Raw genomic sequence first — 27296 nt, forward strand, 5'->3', positions numbered from 1 at the left:
TGCCAAATGGGTGACGTTATGCCCTGATCTACGTCAAAATGTACTTTTGAGGGACACTGTCATAGCGTGGAGGGAGGTTCGAAAACTACTGAAACTGCCAATACACTTTTCCAAATTCCTTCCAATACGGGGTAACCCGAATTTCACTCCAGGATTGACCCATTCCGTGTTCCACCAATGGGAGGAGAAGGGTTTGAATACCTTCGGACAACTGTGCGACACCAGCTCGGGTACTCCCCTTCCCTTCCGGGTCGTTAAAGATAAATTCGGTGTCCAGGACAAGGACATTTTCTATTGGACACAATGTATTCACTATCTCTCCTCAACTACTGGGAAACCAGGGTCCCGCTTTCATTTGTCTTTAATTGACTCCCTGCTGGATGCTGACACCTATACTATTTCCTCGATCTACAAGCCCCTCTTGCGACAATGCCCGCCGGCCTTGTCCACCTCTACTGCCTCCAATTGGCTTAAGGACTTTCCAGGCAATGACACGTTACCCAATATGGTCAAGGGTCTCCAAATCACCCTTGCTCTAACTCCTAACTCAATTTGGAAAGAGACCCAACTAAAAATCTTTCATCGGGCGCATATTCCTTTTCTATCGGACAAAACCATGCCGGACGCCCACAAATGCCCTTTGTGTCTGGTGGTAAGACCTTCACTCCACCACAAATTTTGGTCCTGCCCCGGTATAAGTCACTTTTGGGACCAAGTCCTTTTGTACATTACAGACGTGACCAAGTTCAGCCTACCCAAGGACCCTATGATACTCCTGTTCGGCCACTGGGACAAGCGACTCCAAAAATGGTCTAGCCCCCCTTCCGGGACACCCCGTGTGTGGATCCTGACTTGTCTACTGATCGCCAGGAGGACTATCCTAAGCAACTGGATCTCCACATCTCCTCCATCTCTCTCTCGGGTCAGATCAGAGCTCTCCACACTTCTCACAATAGATATCGCCAATACGGACTTCTCAGCCTTATCTTCAAGGGAACTCTTCCACCTGAAATGGGACAGATATATCACTCACACCTTTCCCCAGACTGATCCCACTATGGCTCAATACAGGTTTAACTTCAGAGACTCGCCCAGGACCTTACCCCCACAATCAGATTCACCTTCCAACCTCAAGGACTATTGAGGCCCCCCCCCCCTCTCCCTCTCCTCCCACCTCCCCCCTACTTTGCCAGCAGATGTTCTCTGCTCGGACCTCCTTTATGCTTAAAGTATGAAAATGTTTTTGTTACAGCTGTTGTTGTATTCTGTGTAATGTCTGATAAATTTTCAATAAAAAAAAAAAAAAAATGACTTTTATGGGCCATGTGCTGTCTGACAGGGGCATTGGTCCGGAGGACTGTAAAATTAAAGCTGTGTCTGATGCCAGAAATCCTGAAAACCCTGCAGAAGGACGCAGTTTTCTTGGGCTAGTGAATTACTGTGCTAAGTTTATTCCAGATATGGCGACTGTCAGTGAACCCTTGAGATTGTTGACTCGCAAAGCAGTCCCTTGGAAGTGGGGCCTTTTGGAACAAGGTGCATTTAATGAACTTAAGAGACGGCTGACTTGCGCCACAACTTTGGCTTATTTCAATCCTACTGCACACACCCAAGTTATTGTCGATGCTAGCCCTGTGGGGTTAGGCGCCATCTTGGTCCAGAGACAGTGTACAGGCGATTACAGACCTATTCAGTATGCAAGCAGATCCCTTACTGATGTAGAGAGGCGTTATTGTCAGACCGAGAAAGAAGCTTTGGCTGTTGTTTGGGGTTGTGAAAGGTTTCACACGTATCTCTACGGACTTGATTTTGAAATCATCACTGACCACAAGCCTTTGGAAGTGATATATTCGCCACGATCAAAACCATCCGCCAGAATTGAACGATGGGTTCTCAGATTGTTACCGTACCGATTTACAGTGCGGTACAGACCTGGACCGACTAATGCAGCAGATGCACTGTCCAGATTGCCTCAGTCTTCAGCACCTGTTCATAACCTAGCAGAAGAGTACATTCGTTTTGTGGCTACTAACGCCATGCCTCAGGCATTGACACTGCGGGAGGTTGAAGAATTGTCATCTGTGGATCCGGAAATTGCTCGGTTGAGAAAATGTGTAAGACAGGGGGTTTGGGTGGATTGTGACCCAAGCTATCACAGAATCAAACAAGAGCTGAGCATTGCAGGTCAACTAGTTTTACGTGGCAATCGTATTGTGATGCCTAAAGACTTACGGAAACGTACATTACATTTAGCCCATGAGGGCCATCAAGGCATTGTTCACACCAAACAAAGATTATGTGAGAAAGTCTGGTGGCCAGGAATTGTCACCTTAGGAGATGAACGGATCATTTGTGCTAGGGGTTCCATGATTAACCCAAAAATAAGTGGAGACAGTGGGCAGCCCTGTCTGGTGCCATTGGTAATCATAAGCTCGGAGGAAAGTGCTCCAGATGTAAAGACTTTGGCTGAAGGTTGAGAGTAGAGCGCTAATACAACTGACACGATTGGGCCTTGTGGCGCCTGGAGCTTGACGCCCTTTAAAGAATCCTACTTGGTTCCTGGTGAATTAAAGAGGGAAGAATGCTCAGTAGTCTGAGAGCTAAGGCTTTTGCATAAATGTTTTATCTGAATTAAGTAATGAGATAGGTCTATAATAGCTATCGAGAAAGGTGTCTTTATCAGGTTTGGTATAGTGGTGATCACTGCCTGTAGTATTTCTTTAGGGAAGTGACCCTTGGTCATTGCTAAATTGTATATGTTTACTATGTGGGGGATCAGTGTATCTGTAAATTTTTGGTAGTATTCATTGGGATATCCATCAATCCCTGGGGTTTTGGATTTAGGTAAGCTAGAGATCATTTTCTTGATTTCTGTCTCTGTAAATGGGCAAGATAACGTAGATACCTGGTCGTCAGTCAACCTAGGTAAGCGAAGTGGGTGAAGGAAGGAATGTATCTGATCAGCACTAGGTTGTGGGGTCTGTTTATCTGCCTTAAGATCATATAGAACAAATGGGGAACAAATATTTGCTCCAGAGGTTTTGTTTCGTATTAAGGGAATTTTCTGCGAGAGGCCTTTGCCTTTAAAGCATTTAGCCAAAAAGGCACCTGCCTTGTTTTTAAGGGCATAGAAGTCAGCTTTAAGTGTTTTAAAATGTTTTTCATATTGGTAAAGTAGTAAATCTCTAAGTGATATCCTCAGCTTCATGAGGTCTGTTGAGGTTTGGGGAGTTGGGTCACATTTGTTCACCTCTTCCAGTGATCAAATATCCTGCATAATTAGCTTGAGGCATTTTGAGCATTGCTTTTTAGCTCAGGAACTAATTTGGATGAGAATACCTCTCATGAACGCCTTGTGGGAGTTCCATAATACAAAGCAATTCATGGAATGTATATCGTTAGTGCAGAAGAATAAATTGTGTGCCTCATCAATAGATTTCTGGGTTTCTGGAAACGAGAGTAGGTAAGTATTCATTCTCCAAAGGGAGGCAGGTCTGAGTTTGGCTGAGTAAGAGAAGTTGATTATGATAGGGGCATGATCTGACCAGGATATGGTCTCAATCGTGGAAGAGGTGACATGTGGAAGGGCCCATTGGTCAGTCAAGAAAAAATCTATGTGTGTATATGTATGATGGGCCATAGAAAAAGATGTATAGTCTCTTACAGTATTATGATGACACCTCCAGATGTCAAACAGGTTATGTTTATGGAAGACGCATTGAGGGTGCATGGTTTATGTTTGGACTTGGTGAATGAGTCAATTGTTGGATCACCTACTGAGTTAAGGTCTCCACCAAATATTAAAAAGCCTTGTCGGCAAGAGGAAACCTTCTTCAGTACTTTCTTTAGAAAAGCAACCTGTCTGACATTTGGGGCATAAACATTTACTAGGGTATAAATTACATCATTGATTTTACATACTAGGATAATAAAATGACCGTTGTCATCTTTCAGTGAAGAGTTCAGTTGAAAGTTCAGAGAGGCAGCAATGAAAATGAGGACTCCAGCTTTTTTTTCAGAGTTTGCAGTGAAGATGTGTGCCATGTTTTTCAACTAAAGCTTAGGCTCTTTATTTTTGGCAAAATGAGTCTCTTGCACGAATAGGATTTCTCCATTAAGAGAGCACACTTCATTATTAAAAGCCTTCTGTTGAAGGGGACTATTAACCACTTAAGCCCCGGAGGATTTGGCTGCTAAACGACCAGAGGGTATTTTGCGATTCGGCACTGTGTGACTTTAACGGACAATTGCGCGGTCGTGCGACGCTGTACCTAAACGAATTTGGCGTCCTTTTTTTCCCACAAACAGAGCTTTCTTTTGGCGGTATTTGATCACCTGTGCGATTTTTTGATCACGCGCTATAAACAAAAAAAGAGCGTAAATTTTGCAAAAATAGCAATATTTTTCCCTTTTTTTTATATGAAATTCCCCCCAAAAAAATGTAAAAATCAAAATTTTTTAATATTTTCGGCCAATTTGTTTTATGCTACCTATGTTTGGTAAAAAAAATCGCAAAAAGCGTATTTTGATTGGTTTGCGCAAAAGTTATTGCGTTTACTAACAAAGGGAAAGATTTTTGTCATTTTTGTTGTTTTTTTTTTTAACGCGTAATGGCGGCGATCTGAGATTTTTTTTGCGGTACTGCGACATTGCGGCGGAAAGATCGGACCCTTGACTGACATTTTTGACACTTTTGGGGTTACCAGTGACATTTCTACAGTAATCAGTGCTATATATATGCACTGTTACTGTAAAAATACACTGGTAGTGAAGGGGTTAACTTTATTTGAGAGGGAGGGGCTGTGTGTGTCCCTAGGGGCGTGATTCTAACTGTGATTGGCTGTGGCTTCAACTGTATGCAGAGTGATCAATGGATCTACATAGTAGATCCATGTGATCAGCTCTCATACAGAGAGGAGAATGACAGGCAGCTTGTTTACACAAGCTGCCTGACTTTCTCCCTCTCCCCCGCCGATCGCAGAGTGGCCGGCGGCGATCGGGTCCGCCGGTCACACGCGCGGGGGGGTCCGTGACCACGCGGGAGCGGGAGCGCGCCTCCGGCGGCGCGCGCTCGCTCCCTAAACCCTCACAGGCGAGCGACGTAGACCTACGTCACTTTGCCTGTGAGGGGCTGACCGCCGCCGCAGATAGTCGTGCGGCGGTCGGCAAGTGGTTAAGTCTGCGTACATTGAATGAAATAAATTTAAGAACCATGAGAAAATAACAACCAGCTAATTATCTTGTCGCTCCTCCTATAAAGCATATGTGGTATTATGGTGTCATCTTGGAAGTGTCTTTTGATAAGGGTTTCAAATGAGAATTCACTTTGCAGCTGTACCTGTAGGGCAGTGGTCCTCAACCCTGGTCCTCAGGGCCCACTAACAGGCCAGGTTTGCAAGATAACTGAAATACATCCCAGGTGATATAATTTGCTGCTCAGTGATTGAAGTACTCTAGTCTGCATCTCCCCAAGGTAATACTTAAAATCTGGCCTGTTAGTGGGTCCTGAGGACCGGAGTTGAGGACCACTGCTGTAGGGTTTTCTTCTGTGATGAAGGTGTCAGGTTCATATGTGTTGCATAAAACCAGAGATTAAAGTTCTGAAGAACCGGTGAAAGAACATACAAAAAACCTGTAAAAACATTTCTGGGAAAAAAGTCCAGGAAAAGTTGACTTGGTGTCAGTAGACCTAGGAAGGAGAACACGAGTAGTGCATTACCGTAGCTTCATATGGGAATGAGCAAGACAGGTTCCCAGGAGTGTTCAGGACCAGTCCATTGTCAGTTGGGGTGATGGAGATTTGTCTGGAATTGTAGCATCAGGTTGTAGGATCTTCCAATCTTTCAGCAGCTTGAGGCCTTTCTCCAGAGAGTACACTGTATATTGTGTTGTTTCGTAATCAATAGTTTGGTAAGACGACCCCACTGATAGTGTACACTGTGGTTCGGAGTGCCTTCGTCAGTGTGAGGAATTGCTTCCTGGTGCAAATGGTGGCTGCAGACAAATCTGTGTACAAAGTAATTCCAAAAAATTTTTCAGATAGTGCAAGGTTAGCTCCTGCTGCTTTCATCACTTTTTCTTTAATATGAAAAAAGTGAATCCTGGCCAGGACGTCTCTTGGAAATGTATCAGGTAAAAAGGGCGGTTTGGAAATGTGGTGACTTGAGCCCTATCAATTATGAGATCCATATTACCAGCTTTAGGTAACAGTTCAGACAGGGGTTCAGTTACAGTTTCTAGGATCTCTCTGAATTTGATATTATTGCATCTCAATCCTCAAGGCCAGCGAGTTTGGAGTTAATTTTTTGAATCTCTGTATTATGTTTATTAAAGGAATCAATCAGGTCATTTTGTGCGTGGCATACATCACCAATTTTATCTTCTGCTTGGGACACCCTGAGAGAGAGGTCTTGGATGGCTGTGGGGACCACTGAGATTATTCTGGACGCGTCAGTGTGTAGAGAGCTACGCAGGGATATGAGCATGTCCTTTAAATCTATTAGGGAGACAGACTGAGATGATGCTGAAAAATCTTCTAGTGATGGTGTGGAGGGAGTACAGGCAAAGCCCAGGCAGGAAGCATAGAGTGGGGGAGCTTTCTGTTCTCCCTGCTTGCTTTTTTTACTTTTGGCTGGGCTGCGTGTGGTGGGGCTGTCTGGAGGGGTCAACTCACCCTGGGATTGCCATGGTGAGAGAGGTCTCATGCTGTCAGTCTGTAGAGCAGACTGTGTTGGGTCGATGCCGGCTGGAGCATGGGCGCCGGCGACATCTTTGACGGTCGTGGACAGAGGAAGACGGATAGAAATCTGTTAATTTCTGTGGCCCTGAGCTGATATTCATTCTCTTGGTCATGCTGGTGGCAGTACGCGGGGTGAGTGCTAAGGCTCAGGGGTTTGGATCACGTCCCGTGTGGCTGTGGAGGCCGCTTTAATGCACTACCTCCGTGGAGCTCCTTCACTCTTGATAAAAATAATGTTCTTTAGCAAGGTACATACATTCCAGATTAATAATTATGCTACCAGAATTAGTGTGTGCTGCAAATTGCCTTCAGCTTTGCTCCTGTTTCTTCTTGCCAGAGGTTGCCATTTTGCTGAAGCCCAGAGCACCTGAACAGCAGTAAATCTTTTGGCTGTCAGAAGATTGGCCTCTACAAATTTGCCAGGGTCCCTAAAAATAGAGAGCAACTGAGCATGTGCAGAGCAGGGTGAGACAGTGTATTCCTGGATTATAAACATTATAGGCACTTATTTTTAATATTTTAGATAGTCATACTTTGAAAAGGGGTCAGCCTGAAGTCATCTAGCAGGACTTAAAGTGGATGTAAACCATCACATATACCCAGTGAAGTGAACAGCCTCAGATGATACACAGAGATGAGACAAAACTCCCTACATAAGCTTTACATATATATCTACTGTATTCAGCTTTCTAAACTCTTTAGAAAGGGCACATCATGTTACAAATTTTTCTTCCTGTTTCAGCAGTGGGAGGGGAGTCTAGGCATACCACTGTGTGTGAGCTGATTGGAGGAAAGGCACACATCCACCCCCCCCCCCCACATAGGTAGAGAAACAAAGACACTTGCAGAGCTGTGCTGTGAATAGACAAGCTCTCTGCTAATCTATCTCTATGCTCTCACCCCAATACAAATGTTCAGCTGCTTTTATCTCCTGTGTCAGAGAACTTGTCAGAAGTTATCATGCTGATACCAGAGGAATGGAGCAGCAGAAAGACATGGGACTTAGGGCTTTGGGGAGAGATAGGTAAACATTACTGATATTTGTGCCCAGGTCAGATTTCATGAATGTGGTTTACATCCACTTTAATTTTTTGACTAAAGTTCCACTTTAGGTAAACCAACCCACATACCAGGCATACCATTTGTCTAGTACAGTCCACCATCCTCTAGTCATCATTCCTCACATCATACTTCTAGTTCCAACCTACATATTTGATGCATATATACAGCCCCAGAGATCCCGGCTCAAAGCTAGCAGTATCTTTATAACATTTCCTGTGAAGAATTAAATAATGGGGCATAAAATATTTTCTGCTTACTTTTGGAAGAAAGTAACCCCTGAAGTTGACATCTTGAGTAGTAGCATGTGGGATATTGGTTGGACCAATATTTCCGAATCTTTGAATTTCGTGAATAACAGCATCTGTGTATGGCATGTCCTTACGGTGACCAGCATGTGGCGCAGATGATCCAATCACTTTTTCAATCTCACATTGAACTTTCCCTGATTAAAAAAAAATCAGTATATTATATATATATATATATATATATATATATATATATATATATATATATATATATACAGCATCTCATTAAAGTGAGTATACCTTTCACATTTTTGTAAATATTTTATTATATATTTTCATGTGACAACACTGAAGAAATGACACTTTGCTGCAATGTAAAGTAGTGAGTGTACAGCTTGTATAACAGTGTAAATTTGCTGTTCCCTCAAAATAACTCAACACACAGCCATTAATGTCTAAACTGCTGGCAACAAAAGTGAGTACACCCCTAAGTGAAAATGTCCAAATTGGGCCCAATTAGCCATTTTCCCTCCCCAATGTCATATGAATCGTTAGTGTTACAAGGTCTCGGGTGTGAATAGGGAACAGGTGTGTTAAATTTGGTGTTATCGCTCTCACTCTCTCATACTGGTCACTGGAAGTTCAACATGGCACCTCATGGTAAAGAACTTTCTGAGGATCTGAAAAAAAGAATTGTTGCTCTACATAAAGATGGCCTAGGCTATAAGAAGATTGCCAAGACCCTGAAACTAAGCTGCAGCACGGTGGCCAAGACCATCCTGCAGTTTAACAGGACAGGTTCCACTCAGGAAAAGGTTGCCACAGTCGACCAAAGAAGTTAAGTGCATGTTCTCAGCGTCATATCCAGAGGATTTCTTTGGGAAATACACGTATGAGTGCTGCTAGCATTGCTGCAGAGGTTGAATAGGGATGGGGGGTCAGCCTGTTAGTGCTCAGACCATATGCCACACATTGCATCACATTGGTCTGCATGGCTGTCATCCCAGAAGGAAGCCTCTTCTAAAGATGATGCACAAGAAAGCCTGCAAACAGGTTGCTAAAGACAAGCAGACTAAGGACATGGATTACTGGAACCATGTCCTGTGGTCTGATGAGACCAAGATAAACTTATTTGGTTCAGATGGTGTCAAACGTGTGGAGCGGCAACCAGGTGAGGAGTATAAAGACAAGTGTGTCTTACCTACAGTCAAACATGGTGGTGGGAGTGTCATGGTCCTGGGCGGCATAGTGCTGCCGGCACTGGGGAGCTACAGTTCATTGAGGGAACCATGAATGCCAACATGTACTGTGACATACTGAAGCAGAGCATGATCCCCTCCATTCAGAGACTGGGCTGCAGGGCAGTATTCCAACATGATAAGGACCCCAAACACACCTCCAAGACGGCCACTGCCTTGCTAAAGAAGCTGAGGGTAAAGGTGATGGACTGGCCAAGCATGTCTCCAGATCTAAACCCTATTGAGCATCTGTGGGGCATCCTCAAATGGAAGGTGGAGAAGCGCAAGGTCTCTAACATCCACCAGCTCTGTGATATCATCATGGAGGAGTGGAAGAGGACTACAGTGGCAACCCTTGAAGCTCTTGTGAACTCCATGCCCCAGATGGTTAAGGCAGTGCTGGAAAAAAAATGGTGGCCACACAAAATATTGACACTTTGGGGCCAATTTTTACAATTTTACTTAGGGGTGTACTCACTTTTGTTGCCAGTGGTTTAGACATTAATGGCTGTGTGTTGAGTTATTTTGAGAGGACAGCAAATTTACACTGTTATACAAGCTGTACACTCACTGTCATGTCTTCAGTGTTGTCACATGAAAAGATATAATAAAACGTTTACAAAAATGTGAGGGGTGTACTCACTTCTGTGAGATACTGTATATACAGGTGCATCCCATAAAATTAGAATATCATCAAAAAGTTTATATTTCAGTAATTCAATTCAAAAAGTGAAACTCATGTATTTTGTATAGATGTGTTACACACAAAGTGATATATTTCAAGCATTTCTTTCTTTCAATTTTGATGATTATAGCTTACAGCTAGTGACAACACAAAATTCAGTATCTCAGAAAATTAGAATATTACATAAGACCAATAAAAAAAAAAAAAAAATAATTAATACAGAAATATTGGCTTAGTGAAAAGCATTCCATGTACGGTATAGTATGCACTCAATACTTGGTCAGGGCTGCTTTTGCATGAATAACTCCATCAATATGGCATGGAGGCGATCAGCCTGTGGCACTGCTGAGGTGTTATAGAAGCCCAGGTTTCTTTGATAGCGGCCTTCAGCTCGTCTGCATTGTTGGGTCTGGTGTCTCTCATCTTCCTCTTGACAATACCCCACAGATTCTCTATGGAGTTTAGATAAAGCAAGTTTGCTTGCCAATCAAGCACAGTGATACCATGATCATTAAACCAGGTATTGGTAGTTTTGGTAGTATGGGCAGGTGCCAAGTCCTGCTGGGAAATGAAATCAGCATCTCCATAAATCTGGTCAGAAGAGGGAAGCATGAAGTGCTTTAGAATTTCCTGGTAGAGGGCTGCACTGACTTTGGACTTGATAAAACACAGAGGACCAACACCAGCAGATGACATGGATCCCCAAATCATCACTGACTGTGGAAACTTCACAGTGGACCTCATGCAACTTGGATTCTGTGCCTCTCAACTCTTCCTCCAGACTCTGGGACCTTGATTTCGAAATGAAATGCTAAATTTTCCACAGTCTGTGATGATTTGGGGAGCCATGTCATTTGCTGGTTTTGATCTACTGTGTTTTATCAAGTCCAAAAAAATAAAAAATGCCATTCATTAGGGAACAGGTCTTTTAGTAGGAATTAAAATGCAATAATAAAAATAAAAATAAAAAATAATATGCTTAGGGCATACCATCTTGCATATGAAGTAGCACACCTGTAGGATGTGCAGTGGTGATCGAAAGTTTGGGCACCCCAGGTACAAATTTGTATTAATGTGCATAAAGAAGGCAAGGAATTTTGGAAAAATCTCCAAAATGCATCAAATTACAGATTAGACATTCTTATAATATGTCAACAAAAGTTAGATTTTATTTCCATCATTTACACTTTCAAAATTACAGAAAACAAAAAAATGACGTCTGCAAAAGTTTGGGCACCCTGCTGAGTTAATATCTTGTACTGCCCCCTTTGGCAAGTATCACAGCTTGTAAACGCTTTTTATATCCAGCCAAGAGTCTTCAATTCTTGTTTGAGGTAGCTTTGCCAATTCTTCCTTACAAAAGTCTTCCAGTTCTTTGAGATTTCTGGGCTGTCTGTCACGCACTGCTCTTTTAAGGTCTATCCATAGATTTTCCAATTATGTTGAGGTCAGGAGATTGTGAAGGCCATGGCAAAACCTTCAGTTTACACCTCTTGATGTAATCCCCCGTGGATTTCGAGGTGTATGTGTATGTAATAAAGTACAGCGCCACAATGACAAATAAATGGAAGAAAAAGCATAGACTAAACAAAGTCCATAAAGTCCGTGAAGCCAGATGCTGAAGTGCAGAAATGAATGCAAGAGGATTCCAACACCATAAGTGAGAACACAATCCTGACGATCACCACGTGCTCATATAAGGTGTTTAGGATCATTATCCATTTGTAGAAGCCATCATCTATTTAATTTCAGCTTTTTCACAGATGGCATCAAGTTACCATCCAAAATTTGCTGAAATTTTATTGAATCCATTTTTCCTTCTACTCGTGAGATGTTCCCTGTGCCACTGGCTGCAACACAACCCCAAAGCATGATTGATCCACCCCCATGCTTAATAGTTGGACAGAGAATTTCATTAAATTCTGTGCCCCTTCTTCTCCAAACGTACCTTTGCTCATTCCGGCCAAAAAGTTAAATTTTAACCTCATCGGTCCACAGAACTTGTTTCCAAAATGCATCAGGCTTGTCTATGTGTTCATTTGCAAAGTTCAAACACTGATTTTTGTGGTGAGGACGTAGGAGAGGTTTTCTTCTGATGACTCTTCCATGAAGACCATATTTGTACAAGTATCTCTTTATAGTGGAATAGTGTACCACAACTTCAGTGTCAGCCAGATCTTTCTGGAGGGATCGTGCAGTCAAACGTGGGTTTTGAATTGTTTTTCTCACAATCCTGCAAGCTGTTCTGTCTGATATTTTTCTTGGTCTTCCAGATCTTGCTTTAACTTCCACTGTTCCTGATGACTGCCATTTCTTAATTACATTCTGAACAGAGAATATTGACATCTGAAAAAGCTTTGCTATCTTCTTATAGCCTTCTCCAGCTTTGTAAGCGTCAACTATTTTCAGTTTCAGTTTTCTAGACAACTGCTTAGAAGATCCCATGGTACTGATTGTTGGAGCAAGGTCAGATGAGTCTGGGCATTTAAAACCTTTGAGATTGACATCACCTGGTCTTCCCAGACGATGATTGAGAACAATCCATGACACTGGCAGGTCTCAGCCTTGCAAAGGGGGCAGTGCATGCTATAAATTCTGCAGGGTGCCCAAACTTTTGCAGACACCATTTTTTTTGTTTTCTGTGATTTTGAAAGTGTCAATGGCGGAAATAAAATCTAACTTTTGTTGACATATTATAAGAATGTCTAATCTGTAATTCTGATGCCTTATGGAGAGTTTTCCATCTTTCCTTGGCTTCTTTATGCACACTAATACAAATTTTTACCTGGCGTGCCCAAACTTTCGATCACCACTGTACTACAGCAAAAGTGACATTTGGATTGAAATCGGTTGCAATTGGCCCTGCAAGCTGTGGGTGGCCTTAAAACGCTTGGGTAAACAATCACTGTTCAGAAGCACTACTCTATTCAGGCAACTGCAGATGCCATGGCTGCTAAACACAATAGCCGTCAATAGAGATTCCTGAATCCATGTATGGATAATGATAGTTTTTGCCTATCTTATTGAAAGCTGTGGTCCTTCTCGTTTCAATGAGATTAGCTGATTCAACTTGTATCAATGAAAATCTGTACCTCCAGACATCTCAAAAACCGACTGCTAGGTCATTTAAAGATTTGGGCAAATAGAAACCTTTCCAAAATGATGCAGTCTCTGATTGGTTTGTTCTGTAATAAACTTCTCAGCTTTAGTTCAGCTAATGGAGGCTAACTCCAATATCTGACGCTGCATCTGTTAGTAGGTATAAGTCACTATAGGAAATTACCATCATAAATATGGTCCAAGCATGGGGAATGTAACAACGGTATCATACAGTAATCAACAGTATTTTTAGATAGATGTTAGAACAAAAACACAGCTGCATGGTAATTTATGAAGACTGTACAAGATTTTGCTTCTCTCTTACTTTGGATGTCTGGGTAAATTATCATCAACAGAATTCCCCAGCGAAGTGTGGTCGAGGTTGTCTCCATCCCAGCAGAAAAGAGATCGGTTACTAGTGCTGTTAGGTTTTCATTGGTGAAAAATAACTCATGACTGGGCTTCTCCTGCAAAATTGAGTTTTGTAAACTTTATGATAGAGGCTATGTGGCCATTGTTATTTCTATAAATGTATCTGATATTAACCCATCCCAACTCCAGCTTCCAAAAGGGCCCGTGTAGCAGTTATATATTATTATACATTTTCTGACAAATATGAAGTTTACCTTAGTAAACTAAAGTATTAAGTAATTATTTTATTCAGCAATATTGGTGTAATATCTTTGTATTAGTGGCTTCTTCTCTTTTCTGAATCTATTGCCTTACCTCTTGCTGTTTCACCAGGAATGCATCGACAAGGTTCCTCTGATCATTGACGTCCAGTTGTTTCCTTTGGGTTGTAAAGGTTTCCCTAACAAATTTATGCATTATATCCACGTTTTTTGTGACAGTTTTGTGTGTTCCAGGCAACCAGCGGATCAGTGATGGAAATGCATTATACAACTGTCCCAAAAAATAAAAGCAACTTAGAAACAATAACATACTGTATATTTAGACATTTAAGCATGAATGTGTAATTACTAACACACGTCAAACTGCCTGCACTAAACAAACGATTATGTGACTTATTGCTGTATATTAATAATCAGTTCCAGTCCCGGCCAATTCTAACATTCCCTTCCTACACGTAAAAAATCAGCATTTTTTTTTTTTGTTGTTAAAAAACTACTTAGAACCCCAAAACCTTATATACACTATATTACCAGAAGTATTGGGGCGCCTGCCTTTTCACTCACATGAACTTCAACCGCTTGCCGACTGCCTAACGACGATTTACGTCGGCAGTCAGCCCCTCACAGGCAAAGCGACGTAGGTCTACGTCGCTAGCCTGTGAGGCTCTGGGGAGCGAGCGCGTGCGAGGCTCCTGCTCGCTCACGGACCCCCCTGCGTGTGCCCGGCGGACCCGATGTCCACCGAGCACTCGCGATCGTCCGTTACACCGGGAGAAAGGCAGGCGGCTGTCATTCTCCCCTGTGTAAGAATAGTAATCATACGGTTCTGCTATGTAGGACCGTTGATCTCTGTTCCTACACCTCATGCCACATCCAATCACAGTTAGAATCACGCTTCTAGGGACACACTTAACCCCTCCCTCTAAAAAAAAGTTAACCCCTTCACTGCCAGTGTCATTTTTACAGTAACAGTGCATATGTAGAGCACTGATTACTGTAGTAATGTCACTGGTAACCCCAAAAGTGTCAAAAATGTCAGTCAAGGGTCCGATCTGTCCGCCGCAATGTCGCAGTCCTGCAAAAAAAAAATGCAGATCGCCGCCATTACGCGTTAAAAAAAAAAAAAAACAACAAAAATGACAAAAATCTTTCCCTTAGTTAGTAAACGCAATAACTTTTGCACAAACCAATCAAAATACGCTTTTTGCGATTTTTTTTTTTTACCAAAAATATGTAGCATAAAACAAATTGGCCTAAAATGTTAAAAAATTTTGATTTTTACATTTTTTTTTTTGGGGGGGGGGGGGGGATTTCATATAAAAAAATTTGAAAAATATTGTTATTTTTGCAAACTTTACGCTTTTTTTTTGTTTATAGCGCATGATCAAAAAATCGCACAGGTGATAAAATACCACCAAAAGAAAGCTCTGTTTGTGAGAAAAAAAGGACATCAAATTCGTTTAGGTACAGCGTCACACGACCGCGCAATTGTCCGTTAAAGTTACGCAGCGCCGAATCGCAAAATAGGCCCTGGTCAGGAAGGGGGTAAAATCTTCCGGGGCTTAAGTGGTTAATGGCATCCCAGTCTTAGTCCATAGGGTTCAATATTGAGTTGGCCCACCCTTTGCAGCTATATCAGCTTCAACTCTTCTGGGAAGGCTGTCCACAAGGTTTAGGAGTGTGTCTATGGGAATGTTTGACCATTCTTCCAGAAGGGCATTTGTGAAGTCAGGCACTGATGTAGGAGAGAAAGTACTGAGTACTGAGGGGCCGAATATTTACTTTGTCCTAGAAAAGCCAAAGTTCCTGGAGGATTCAAGAGGATGTGTCTGTCTATTAGGTTGAGTCATTATGTGATATGTGCTTAACTTTTACACCATTGGCCATATATCCCCCCCTGTGGGAGACCCATTAAGGTGGAACTTCATATCATTGAAGTCAATGCAGGTCGCTCCAGGTCGCCCCAAAGAAGCTCCGGACCCTTTTTCTAAGTCGGAGGGACTTGTGTCGCTCCTATTAGATTGGGTCCACAGCTACTCTATGGCAGGTGACCTACAGCGACCTGTCAGGCGACCAGGTCGCCTGACAGGTCGCCCCAGTGTGAATGGGGTCTCAAAGTCCCACAGCCCTCATACTTTATCATTTCATGATTAATGGGGATGTTGGTGCTCTAACTATGTTTATCTGGTCCCATCTATGAAAACCCTTGAGTTGAGGAGAAAGCCTGGCTTGCAGTCTGCACTCGAATTCATCCAAAAGGTGTTCTGTCGGGTTGAGATCAGGACTCTGTGCAGGCCAGTCAAGTTCCTCCGCCCCTAACTCGCTCATCCATGTCCTTTATTGACCTTGTTTGTGCACTGGTGCGCAGTCATGTTGGAACAAAAAGGGCCATCCCCAAACTGTTCCCACAAAGTTGGGAGTATGAAATTTTCCAAAATGTCTTGGTATGCTGATGCCTTAACCACTTGCCGACTGCCTAACGCCGATCTACGTCGGCAGTCAGCCCCTCACAGGCAAAGTGACGTAGGGCTACGTCACTAGCTTGTGAGGGTCTAGGGAGCGTTCGCGCGCCCCCGGAGGCGCGCTCCCGCTCCCGCGTGGTCACGGACCCCCCCGCGCGTGTGACCGGCGGACCCGATGTCCGCCGGTCACTCGGCGATCGGCGGGGGAGAGGGAGAATGTCAGGCAGCTTGTGTAAACAAGCCACCTGTCATTCTCCTTGCTGTTAGGATACTGATCACTCGGATCTAGTATGTAGATCCGTTGATTAGTGTCCATACAGCTCAAGCCCCAGCCAATCACAGTAGAAAGCACGCCCCTAGGGATACACACAGCCCCTCCCTCCCAAATAAAGTTAACCCCTTCACTACCAGTGTATTTTTACAGTAACAGTGCATATATATAGCACTGATTACTGTAGAAATGTCACTGGTAACCCCAAAAGTGTCACAAATGTCAGTCAAGGGTCCGATCTGTCCGCCCCAATGTCGCAGTACCGCAAAAAAAATCGCAGATCGCCGCCATTACACGTTAAAAAAAAAAAACAACAAAAATGACAGAAATCTTTCCCTTTGTTAGTAAACGCGATAACTTTTGCGCAAACCAATCAAAATACGCTTTTTGCGATTTTTTTTACCAAACATAGGTAGCATAAAACAAATTGGCCGAAAAAGTAAAAAAATTTTGATTTTTAAATTTTTTTTGGGGGGAATTTCATATAAAAAAATGTGAAAAATATTGCTATTTTTGCAAAATTGACGCTCTTTTTTTGTTTATAGCGCGTGATCAAAAAATCGCACAGGTGATCAAATACCACCAAAAGAAAGCTCTGTTTGTGGGAAAAAAAGGACGCCAAATTCGTTTAGGTACAGCGTCGCACGACCGCGCAATTGTCCGTTAAAGTCACGCAGTGCCGAATCGCAAAATACCCCCTGGTCGGAATGGGGGTAAAATCTTCCGGGGCTTAAGTGGTTAAGAGTTCCCTTCACTGGAATTAAGGGGCCAAGCCCAACCCCTAAAAAACAACCCCACACCATAATACTCCCTCCACTAAATGATTTGGATCAGTGCACAAAGCAAGGTCCATAAAGACATGGATGAGTGAGTTTTGGGTGGAGGAACTTGACTGGCCTGCACAGAGACCTGACCTCAACCCAATAGAAGACATTTGGGATGAATTAGAGAGGAGACTGAGAGCCAGGCCTTCTCTTCTCGTCCAACATTATACCTGACCTCACAAATGCACTTCTGGAAGAACGGTCAAACATTCCCATAGATGCACTCCTAAACCTTGTGGACAGCCTTCCCAGAAGAGTTGAAGCTGTTATAGCTGCAAAGGGTGGGCCAACTCAATATTGAACCCTATGGACTAAGACTGGGATGCCATTAAAGTTCATGTGCGTGTACAGGCAGACGCCCCAATACTTTTGGTAATATAGTGTGTGTATATATACATATATATATATATATATATATATATATATATATATATATATTAAGCAGAGGCTCTAGAGGATAAAATGATAGGCGTTACATATTTTTATATATAGGTGTTACATATTTTATATATTTGTGCAGTTTTCAAACGTATTTTTGTAAAAACACACATGAATTTTAAGGTGCAAAAATACAATATAATACCCAATTGTTTTGTAAAATATAACAGATTTTGTTACACTGAGTAAAAAGATACCAAACGCGACATGCTTTAAAATTGCATATGTTTTTTTTTACTTTGTTTTTCCTGTGTCCTCATAAAACATTGTCTATTCTATCTGACACCTGGAGGAGAAGTGACGGGGGGCATGCTGCATGCAAAAACAGGCAGGAGAGACTCAAAACTTTCCTTGTTTTACTTGAAAATGTGATTTTTATTGCTGCCTGCCTCTGCATTGCTGAGATTTCACCTAATTTCCTGTCCCGTTTTACCCATGTCACATAGACAGGAAGTAGATGGGGGGGATTTCCTGTATCTTCCTGTTCTTTATGACACCATTGTACACAGAATTATCAAGCAAGGGAGAGGGTTGGCAGAGTGATAAAGTAGTCATAGGTGTGCACAGCCTATTGCATTAGCGTGTGCACCTCAAAGCTCAAACACATACATGTGTATATATACTGATGGTGTCAGTAGAGCAGTGGTGGGTGTCAATAGGGCAGAGATTGGTGTCAGGACAGTGGATGATGTCAGAAGTTTTTATTTTTTATGATATTTTACAATTTTATTATTTTTATTTTTTTTTTATAACAATTGTAGGAGCCGTTAGGAGGCTTTGCTAAAATACCAGGGGTTTAAACAGGGGGAATCTGCGCCACACAGGGTGATTAGGGTGTGCCCAGGCACACCTGGCACACCCTGTGCACACGCCTATGAAAATAGTGCTGCCTTTGCAAAATTCGAAATTGCTAATTTGCTTAAGGGGTATGATTTATTTAGAAATCATAATTTCATGAGATTGAAGAGATGCTGTAAAATTTTTAAAAGTGGAACTAGTATAGAATAAAATTCTTTAAACACAGAATGATTAAAATTGCTTGGGACACAGTGGAGCTGATTTATTAAAACTGGAGTGCGCAAAATCGGGTGCAGCTCTGCACAGAAACCAATCAGCATCCAGTTTTTTTAATGCTTAATTGAAAAAGCTGAAGTTGGAAGCTGATTGGCTACCATGCACAGCTGCACCAGATTTTTCACTCTTCAGTTTTAGTAAATAAACACCAATTAATTGGATTAGTGTTTGATAGTGGTGCAGCAAATTCTGGTAGCATGACCTAGTCAGAGTGCACATTATTAGAACTTGCCCCAGACCTATCATACACCAAGTTCACAACTAATGCCCCGTACACACGTACCGATTGGCCGTCTTTTGTCCAGGGCTGTTGTGTCTGTTGAAAACTGCAAAAGACTGCACACAAATTTTATCGGCCAACAACAGCCGACTGCAGAAGTGATGTCATGTGATGGTTCACTTTCCGTGTCTTTTTTCATTTCTGAGCATGCCCAGTCTTGCAAATCTGCTGTCTGTCAGCCGAAATCTGTACTGACTGGCGAACAATCGGCTGTTCTGGTGACGGCCAACAAAAATTTTAATGCCTGCACGACAGATTCTGTTCGGCCGAAAAGTGCGCTGTCGGAAGCATCATACTAACAAGCCGAAAATCGGCCGATCGTTCGGCGACCGAATCTTTTCGGCCGACAATCTGCACGTGTGTACAGGGCATTAGGCAATATATTGTAATAAATCAATAAAAAAGTGAGATTTAATATAGTAAATATGTTATAAAAAATAAAGGATAATTAACCACTTACAAACCGCCCACCACAGTTGTACGTTGGTACTTGGACGTTAACCACTTTAATACTGGGCACTTCCCTCCCTTCCCGCCCAGGCCAATTTTCCCCTTTTAGCGCTGTTGCATTTTGAATGACAATTGCGCGGTCATGCAACACTGTACTTACACCAAATTTAGTTTCAATGGTTTTTATTGAATTTTTCAACAAAGGAAAAGAAAAGGTTACAAACAATAACAGCAGTGCAGCATTAATTTTAACATTCCACTTAGAGTAAATGACAAGGAGAGGCATCAATAGACTTAGTGAACTAGTAAGGCAGATCCATGTCTCAGGCATTTCATGGTATTAACGACAGGCCAGGTATCCGACATTCCCCCATCCCTCCCGGGACACCCCAGTGGGAGCAAAAACTGCATCCCGGGGGGAATGGTAATCTACTTACAATGAATGGTTATTGAGAAAAGAAGATACTGCCTCAGGAGTTTAATACATTAGCATGAAGGATGCTACAACAGTGGGAGAATGGTACAAATCAGCTGTGAAGCGTATGCATCCCATTTGCAGAACTAAAGCTTACTTTAGGATAAGAGGGAGATGGTTTCCATATCCCTTACTAAACATGAGTACTGTAGTGAAGTCCATAACCCAGTATAAAGAGCCTCATTGGCATATAACTTCCTGGTCCTGATCCCCATAGCCCTATTGGGAGGGGAGGTAATAACAGTATCTAGGTGGCAGAGAGGTCAGGACCAGCCACAACATAATATCGACTAGATAACCCGGGGAGAGAGGAACTTTAAACCCATCTTCCCCATAAACTGTATTTAGCATATACCAAAAGGAATTCTACTAGCAACAAAAACAGAACCCCTCGTCGTGTGGTTCATTGTGAAAAGTGAAAGTTATCTCAATGAAGTCAGGCAAAAAGGCCCACTGGCCTAAAATAGGAGAAGAAAGAAAGAGGCCAGGGGGAAATGGAGAATAGGAGAAACGCTAAAGAACAGCCGGTCTCCAGGGCCGCAGATGGTTATCATTTAGTTCGGGTGCACGCCGGGAACCAATGAGATTCCCACATATGTGGCCCAAGGTTCCAAGATTCTTTCAAATTTCGACACAGTGTCCATGAGCACACTCACCAATCTCTCCTGGGCCATAACCCATGTGATCTTATTGCGAATCTTCCGGATAGAGACAGTAGATTTCTTACTTACACCAAATTTATATCATTTTCCCCCCACAAATAGAGCTTTCTTTTGGTGGTATTTGATCACCTGTGCGATTTTTACTTTTTGCTAAACAAATAAAAAAAGACAGAAAAGTTTGAAAAAAAAAAAAAAGTTTTTTTGTTTATGTTATACAATTTTGTAAATAAATAAGATTTTTCCTGCACTGATGAGCACTGATGAGACTGCACTGACAGGCACTGATGAGGAGGCAATGATGGGGTGGCACTGATGGGGTGGCACTGATGGGGTGGCACTGATGGGGTGGCACTGATAGGCGGCACTGATAGGCGGCACTGATAGGCACTGATATGTGGCACTGATAGGTAGCACTGATATGCAGCATTGGTGGGCACTGATAGGCGGCACTGCTGGGCACTGATAGGCGGCATTGATGGGCACTGATAGGCGGCACTGACGGGCACTGATAGGTGGCACTGACGGGCACTAATGGGCACTGATAGGCAGCACTGGTGGGCACTGATGGGCACTGATGGGCGGCACTGATCGGCACTGACGGGCGGCACTGATGGGCACTAATGGGCACTGATAGGCGGCACTGGTGGGCAATAATGGGCACTGGTGGGCGACACTAAAGGATGGCAATGATGGGCACTTGTGGGCAGCACTGATAGGGAGGACACTGGTGGGCATCACTGATGGGAAGGGCAATGGGGGGCTCCCTGAGCCCTGATTGCCATCCCTGGTGGCCATAGTGGGCATCCCTGGGGTCATAGTGGGCATCCCTGGGGTCATAGTGGGCATCCCTGGTGGTTCTAGTGGCACCCCCCCCCCCGAGGGTCTGCACTGGTAATCAATGATCTGATTACCAGTGCCGACCCCCCCCTGTCAGGGGAGCCGCCGATCGGCGCTCCTTTACTCGTGCCTGTCAGGCACGAACTAAGGAAAGCCGATCAACGGCTGTTCCTGTTTTACTATGTGACCAGCCGTGATTGGACACGGCTGATCACATGGTAAAGAGCCTCCGTCAGAGGCTCTTTACCGAGATCGGAGGTGCAGGGTGTCAGACTGACACCTCGCATCACCGATCGCCGCTCTGCGCGCCCCCGGGGGGCGCCCAGAGCGGTGTTATCCTGCCGCCGTCATATGACGTCCGGTCAGGATAACACAACCACATTCCCGCCGTCATTTTGTAATAGGGCGGGCGGGAAGTGGTTAAATACCGGGGTTATTGCAGCAGTTAACCCTGGTATTTTTTTAACCTGCGGGCGGTCTGCATTAACATAAGGGTGGTCCCAGCGGCGGATTAGCCGCAGGATCACCCTTATGGACTGTGGGAAAGGGCACCCCCCCCCCTCCTCCCACCGCTTCCCGGTCATTTTCCCCACTCGCCAGACCCGCCGGTAGCGGGGAAAAGGATCCGGTCTTCTGTCCTCCTTGGCAGGAAGTCGAGTGAGGGAAAGATGACTCTATGGCCTTGGAGGACCAGAGCAACGTCATACGTCGCTTCCTAGCAACAGATTTAAAGAGCCCGGTTTTTTTTCATCATGAAAAAAAAATACTTTTTTTTTTTTTCTTCTTTAGTGTAGATGTGAGATGTGAGGTCTTTTTGACCCCAGATCTCACATTAAAGAGGTCCTGTCATGCTTTTTTCTATTACAATGGATGTTTACATCCCTGCATTTTTTTATTTTTTTTTAAAAAACAGTGTAAATATAAAAATAAAAGATAAAATAAATAGGAAAGAAAAATTAAAGCGCCCCGTCCCCGTTAGCTCGCGCTCAGAAGCGAATGCATATGCAAGTCCTGCCCACATATGTAAACGGTGTTCTAACCACACATGTGAGGTATCGCCGCGATCATTAACCGTATTCCCGAGCGTGACTCGGGGTTAGATTTTAGAGCCAAAAGGGGTAACCCCGAGCCACACTCGGGGTAGCGCTAGGAAGATCGCTGGATCCTGGTAGAGGTTTTACTTACCTTTTCTCCGGGATCCAGCGAAGTATGCGGGCGGTATGCGGCGGCGGAGCTTCCTCCCGATCGTCTGCGAGCCCCGCCTTCCGTCTCCGCCGACGTGACGTCCGCCGGGGGGTGGAACCGGCGGCAAATTCAAATGTAAAACACACCAAACACACTGATACATTACAAAATAAAAACAATTCACATTACATTGCCCCAGTGCCCTTTCCTGCAGTTTTACTGTACTTTTTATGTAAATATATGTATATATATATATATATATATATATATATATATATATATATATATATATGTGTATATGTGTATATATATATATATATATATATATATATATATATATATGTGTATATGTGTGTATATATATATATATATATATATATATATATATATATACGTAATTCTTGTGAATGAGCAGCCCAAACCAACTGTATACATTATATATATATATATATATATATATATATATATATATATATATATATATATATATAAATATAATATATGTATACATACATATATGTATACATACATATATATAATATATATAATAAATGTATACAGTTGGTTTGGGCTGCTCATTCACAAGAATTACATGCAAAATAATGGTACCGCTTTCAGCACCTAAAATCCAAAAGAATCATACCGCCAGGGAGGTTAAAGTGAGAGCAATAATTTGAGCCCTAGACCTTCTCCGTAACTCTGAACTGGTAACCTGTAGAAATTTTTAAAGTGTTGCCTATGGGGATTTTTAAGTACCAATGTTTGTCACCATTCCACGAGCGTGGGCAATTTTAAAGCATGACATGTTGGGTATCTATTTACTCGGCCTAACATTATCTTTCACATTATAGAAAAAAATTGGGCTAACTTTACTGTTTTCTATTTTTTAGTTAAAAAAAAAGCTATTTTTTTTTCAAAGAAACTGCTTTGTAAGACCACTGTGCAAATAGGGTTTGATAAAAAAATATTGCAACAATCTCAATTTTATTCTCTGGGGTCTCTGCTAAAAAAAAAAAAAAAAAATATATATATATATATATATATATATATATATATATATAATGTTTGGGGGTTCTAAGTAATTTCAAGAAAAAAATGATTTTAACTTGTAAACAACAAGTGTCAGAAAAAGGCTCGGTTCAGAAGTGGTCAAAAAGGTTGGTTCAAAGCAAGCCGTTACATCGGCCCATAATAGCCCGCAATAATATCAACAATTATTGGCTTATTGGCTTACCATTGCGGCTGGGCTACCAATGATGTGGGTATTTTCATTAACTATTTTCAAAAGCCTCAAAAGTGTCGGATCTTCATAATCAAACCGATGGCTCAGCAATATGGAAACGATTATGTTGGCTGCTGCAGCATTTATGATCATTTTATTATCAAAAGCTTCACCTACAATACAGAGTGTAAGAAAAGTATTATTAACCACTTGACCCCCAGAAGGTTTTACCCCCTTCATGACCAGGGCATTTGTTGATATTCAGCACTGTGCTACTTTAACTGGCGGTCATTCAACACTGTACCGAAATGATAGGCATATCATTTTTTTTCACTCAAATAGAGTTTTTTTTTGGTGGTATTTGATCACCACTGGATTTTGTATTTTTTTTATTATATAAACGAATAAAGACCGAAAATTCTGAACAAAAAAGTTATTTTCTACTTTTTGTTATAAAACATATCCAGTAAAACCAAATCTCTTCATAAATTTAGGCCAAAATGTATTTTGCTACATGTCTTTGGTAAAAAAAAAAAAAATCCCAATAAGTATATATTAATTGGTTTGTGTGAACGTTATGCTGTCTACAAAGTGCGGTATATATACTGGAATTTACGCAGCTATAGACGCTATACCAGTAATGGTGGTGATCAGCGAATTTTAGTGGTACTGCGATAGTGTGGCAGGCAATCTGGCGCTAACAGACACTGGCTGGGAGGGACACTGACTGACACTGACTTCGCTAGCAGTGGCGGCCGGTGCATAGGGGGCGCCAAGGCGCCGCCCCCCCTAAAAAAAGAAAAAAAAATTACAAAACGAGCAATAAAGTTTGAAAAAAAAAAATTGCGTTCGCCGCCGCCGGCCGATGTGGAGGGGGGGGTGGGGTTACCACCCAGAAGAGGCGCCGATTGGCTGCCTTCTGGGGGGCGTGGGGGCGTAACCTGGGCGCAAGGCACATTTCTTGGAAACCCCCACTTCGTGGATTCCTGGCTGTGATTGGTCCAGCCTCCAGCCTGGACCAATCACAGCATCCAGAACATCCGGACCCGGACGGACGATGGAGTCGGGTGGACACCGGACGGGAGTGACGGCGGCACCGGAGAGGAGACCACCAGTATCTGATCCAGACGACCGGACCGGTCACCTCACCAGGCCGCAGCTCGAGGAGCGGAGGTCATCTGCTGGAAGAAGAGAAGACATCACCACCGGTAAGTGAGTCCTCGTGGTCCTCCTGTCCTGTCAGTCCTCCATGAACATCCATCCATCCAGCCTTTCCACCGCCATCCCCCTCTGCTCTGCCTCATCCCATGACCATCCATCCATCCATCCAGCCTTTCCACCGCCATCCCCCTCTGCTCTGCCTCATCCCATGATCATCCATCCATCCAGCCTTTCACCGCCATCCCCCTCTGCTCTGCCTCATCCCATGACCATCCATCCAGCCTTTCCACCGCCATCCCCCTCTGCTCTGCCTCATCCCATGACCATCCATCCAGCCTTTCCACCGCCGTCCCCCTCTGCTCTGCCTCATCCCATGACCATCCAGCCTTTCCACCGCTATCCCCCTCTGCTCTGCCTCATCCCATGACCATCCATCCAGCCTTTCCACCGCCATCCCTCTGCTCTGCCTCATCCCATGACCATCCATCCAGCCTTTCCACCGCCATCCCCCTCTGCTCTGCCTCATCCCATGATCATCCAACCATCCAGCCTTTCCACTGCCATCCCCCTCTGCTCTGCCTCATCCCATGACCATCCCTCCCACTGCCATCCCTCTCTACCTCATGCCCTCATCCCTCCCACCGCCATCCCTTTGCCTGATCCCATCTCTCCCACCACCATCCCTCTGCCTGATCCCATCTCTCCCACTGCCATCCCTCTGCCTGATCCCATCTCTCCCACCGCCATCCCTCTGCCTGATCCCATCTCTCTCACCTCCATCCCTCTGCCTGATCTCATCCCTCCCACCGCCTGATCCCATCCCGCCCACCTCCATCCCACCGCCTGATCCAATCTCTCCCACCTCCATCCCTCTGCCTGATCCCATCTCTCCCACCTCCATCCCTCTGCCTGATCCCATCTCTCCCACCACCATCCCTCTGCCTGATCCCATCTCTCCCACCACCATCCTTCTGCCTGATCCCATCTCTCCCACTGCCATACCTCTGCAGGGGGCCTGTACGCTTGTCACTGCATTGAAAGGGGGCCTGTATACTGGTCACTACATTGAAAGGGGGCATGTACGCTGGTCACTACATTGAAAGGGGGCATGTACGCTGGTCACTACATTTAAAGGGGGCCTGTATACTGGTCACTACATTGAAAGGGGGCCTGTATACTGGTCACTACATTGAAAGGGGGCATGTACGCTGGTCACTACATTGAAAGGGGGCCTGTATACTGGTCACTACATTGAAAGGGGGCATGTACGCTGGTCACTACATTGAAAGGGGGCATGTACGCTGGTCACTACATTGAAAGGGGGCATGTACGCTGGTCACTACATTGAAAGGGGGCATGTACGCTGGTCACTATATTGAAAGGGGGCATGCACGCTGGTCACTACATTGAAAGGGGGCATGTACGCTGGTCACTACATTGAAAGGGGGCATGTACTGTGTGGACTGTGCTAGGGGGTCTGTACTGTGGGGTTTGTGCTAGGGGGGTCTGTACTGTGGGGTTTGTGCTAGGGGGTCTGTACTGTGGGGTTTGTGCTAGGGGGTCTGTACTGTGGGGTTTGTGCTAGGGAGCCTGTACTGTGGGGTTTGTGCTAGGGGGTCTGTACTGTGGGGTTTGTGCTAGGGAGTCTGTACTGTGGGGTTTGTACAAGGGGCCTGTACTGTGGGGTTTGTGCCACTCTCAGTCAGTGTATCCCATAATAGGGTGTCTCTCACAGTATATCCCATAATAGGGCCCCTGCTCCCTTTTATGGGATATACTAGTACTGATGGAGCCCTTAATATGTGATATATTGGGAGAATTGGTTCACGCAAGCAAAATACAGGGGACAAAATGGGTGGGGTCTATAAGGGGTGTAGCTTCTGAGAAGTGGGAGGGACCAAAATAGAAGGGCGGGGTCTTGCGCCCCCCCCCATCTTAAAACTTCACCAGCCGCCACTGTTCGCTAGTGACTCTAATACAGTGATCAATAATAATACTGTACACCAGGGGTTAGCAGCCCATCGATCGCAATCTACCTGTTGACCGCGGAAAGATGACAGGTATTTCCTGCTGACCTGCAAGTGCTCCTCCTCTTCCTCCCCCACACTGATTGGCAGAGCAGCATCTTGCTATCTGAGATCTCTAGTCGGGAAGCATAGCCAGTTCTAGACAGAGGCATTCCCTACCCTGCAACATGCCACTTTCATGTGAGGCTGTGGGGTGGGGAATGCCTCCGCCTAGGATTCGTTGTAGGC

The 27296-nt window shown here is 43.8% G+C and overlaps 2 protein-coding genes across 3 annotated transcripts in view; both read right to left on the reverse strand.

Moving 5' to 3' along the window:
* Window positions 1-27296, reverse strand: part of LOC309551312 (cytochrome P450 2K4-like) — a 637235-nt gene that overhangs the window by 259659 nt on the left and 350280 nt on the right. The gene's annotated exons all lie outside the window — the stretch shown is intronic.
* The window catches only part of LOC309551320 (cytochrome P450 2C14-like), a 63663-nt gene that overhangs the window by 17993 nt on the left and 18374 nt on the right, over window positions 1-27296 (reverse strand). Inside the window, exons 5-8 of the mRNA XM_082251855.1 lie at window positions 23893-24053; window positions 13795-13971; window positions 13394-13535; window positions 8059-8243 (exon numbers count right to left, since the gene is read on the reverse strand). Coding sequence (XP_082107981.1) covers window positions 8059-8243; window positions 13394-13535; window positions 13795-13971; window positions 23893-24053 — 665 coding nt within the window. The remainder of the gene's footprint in view (window positions 1-8058; window positions 8244-13393; window positions 13536-13794; window positions 13972-23892; window positions 24054-27296) is intronic.

The sequence above is a fragment of the Pelophylax lessonae genome (assembly GCF_965119305.1).
Source record: "Pelophylax lessonae genome assembly, chromosome: 3".
In the NCBI taxonomy this organism is placed as follows: Eukaryota; Metazoa; Chordata; class Amphibia; order Anura; family Ranidae; genus Pelophylax; species Pelophylax lessonae.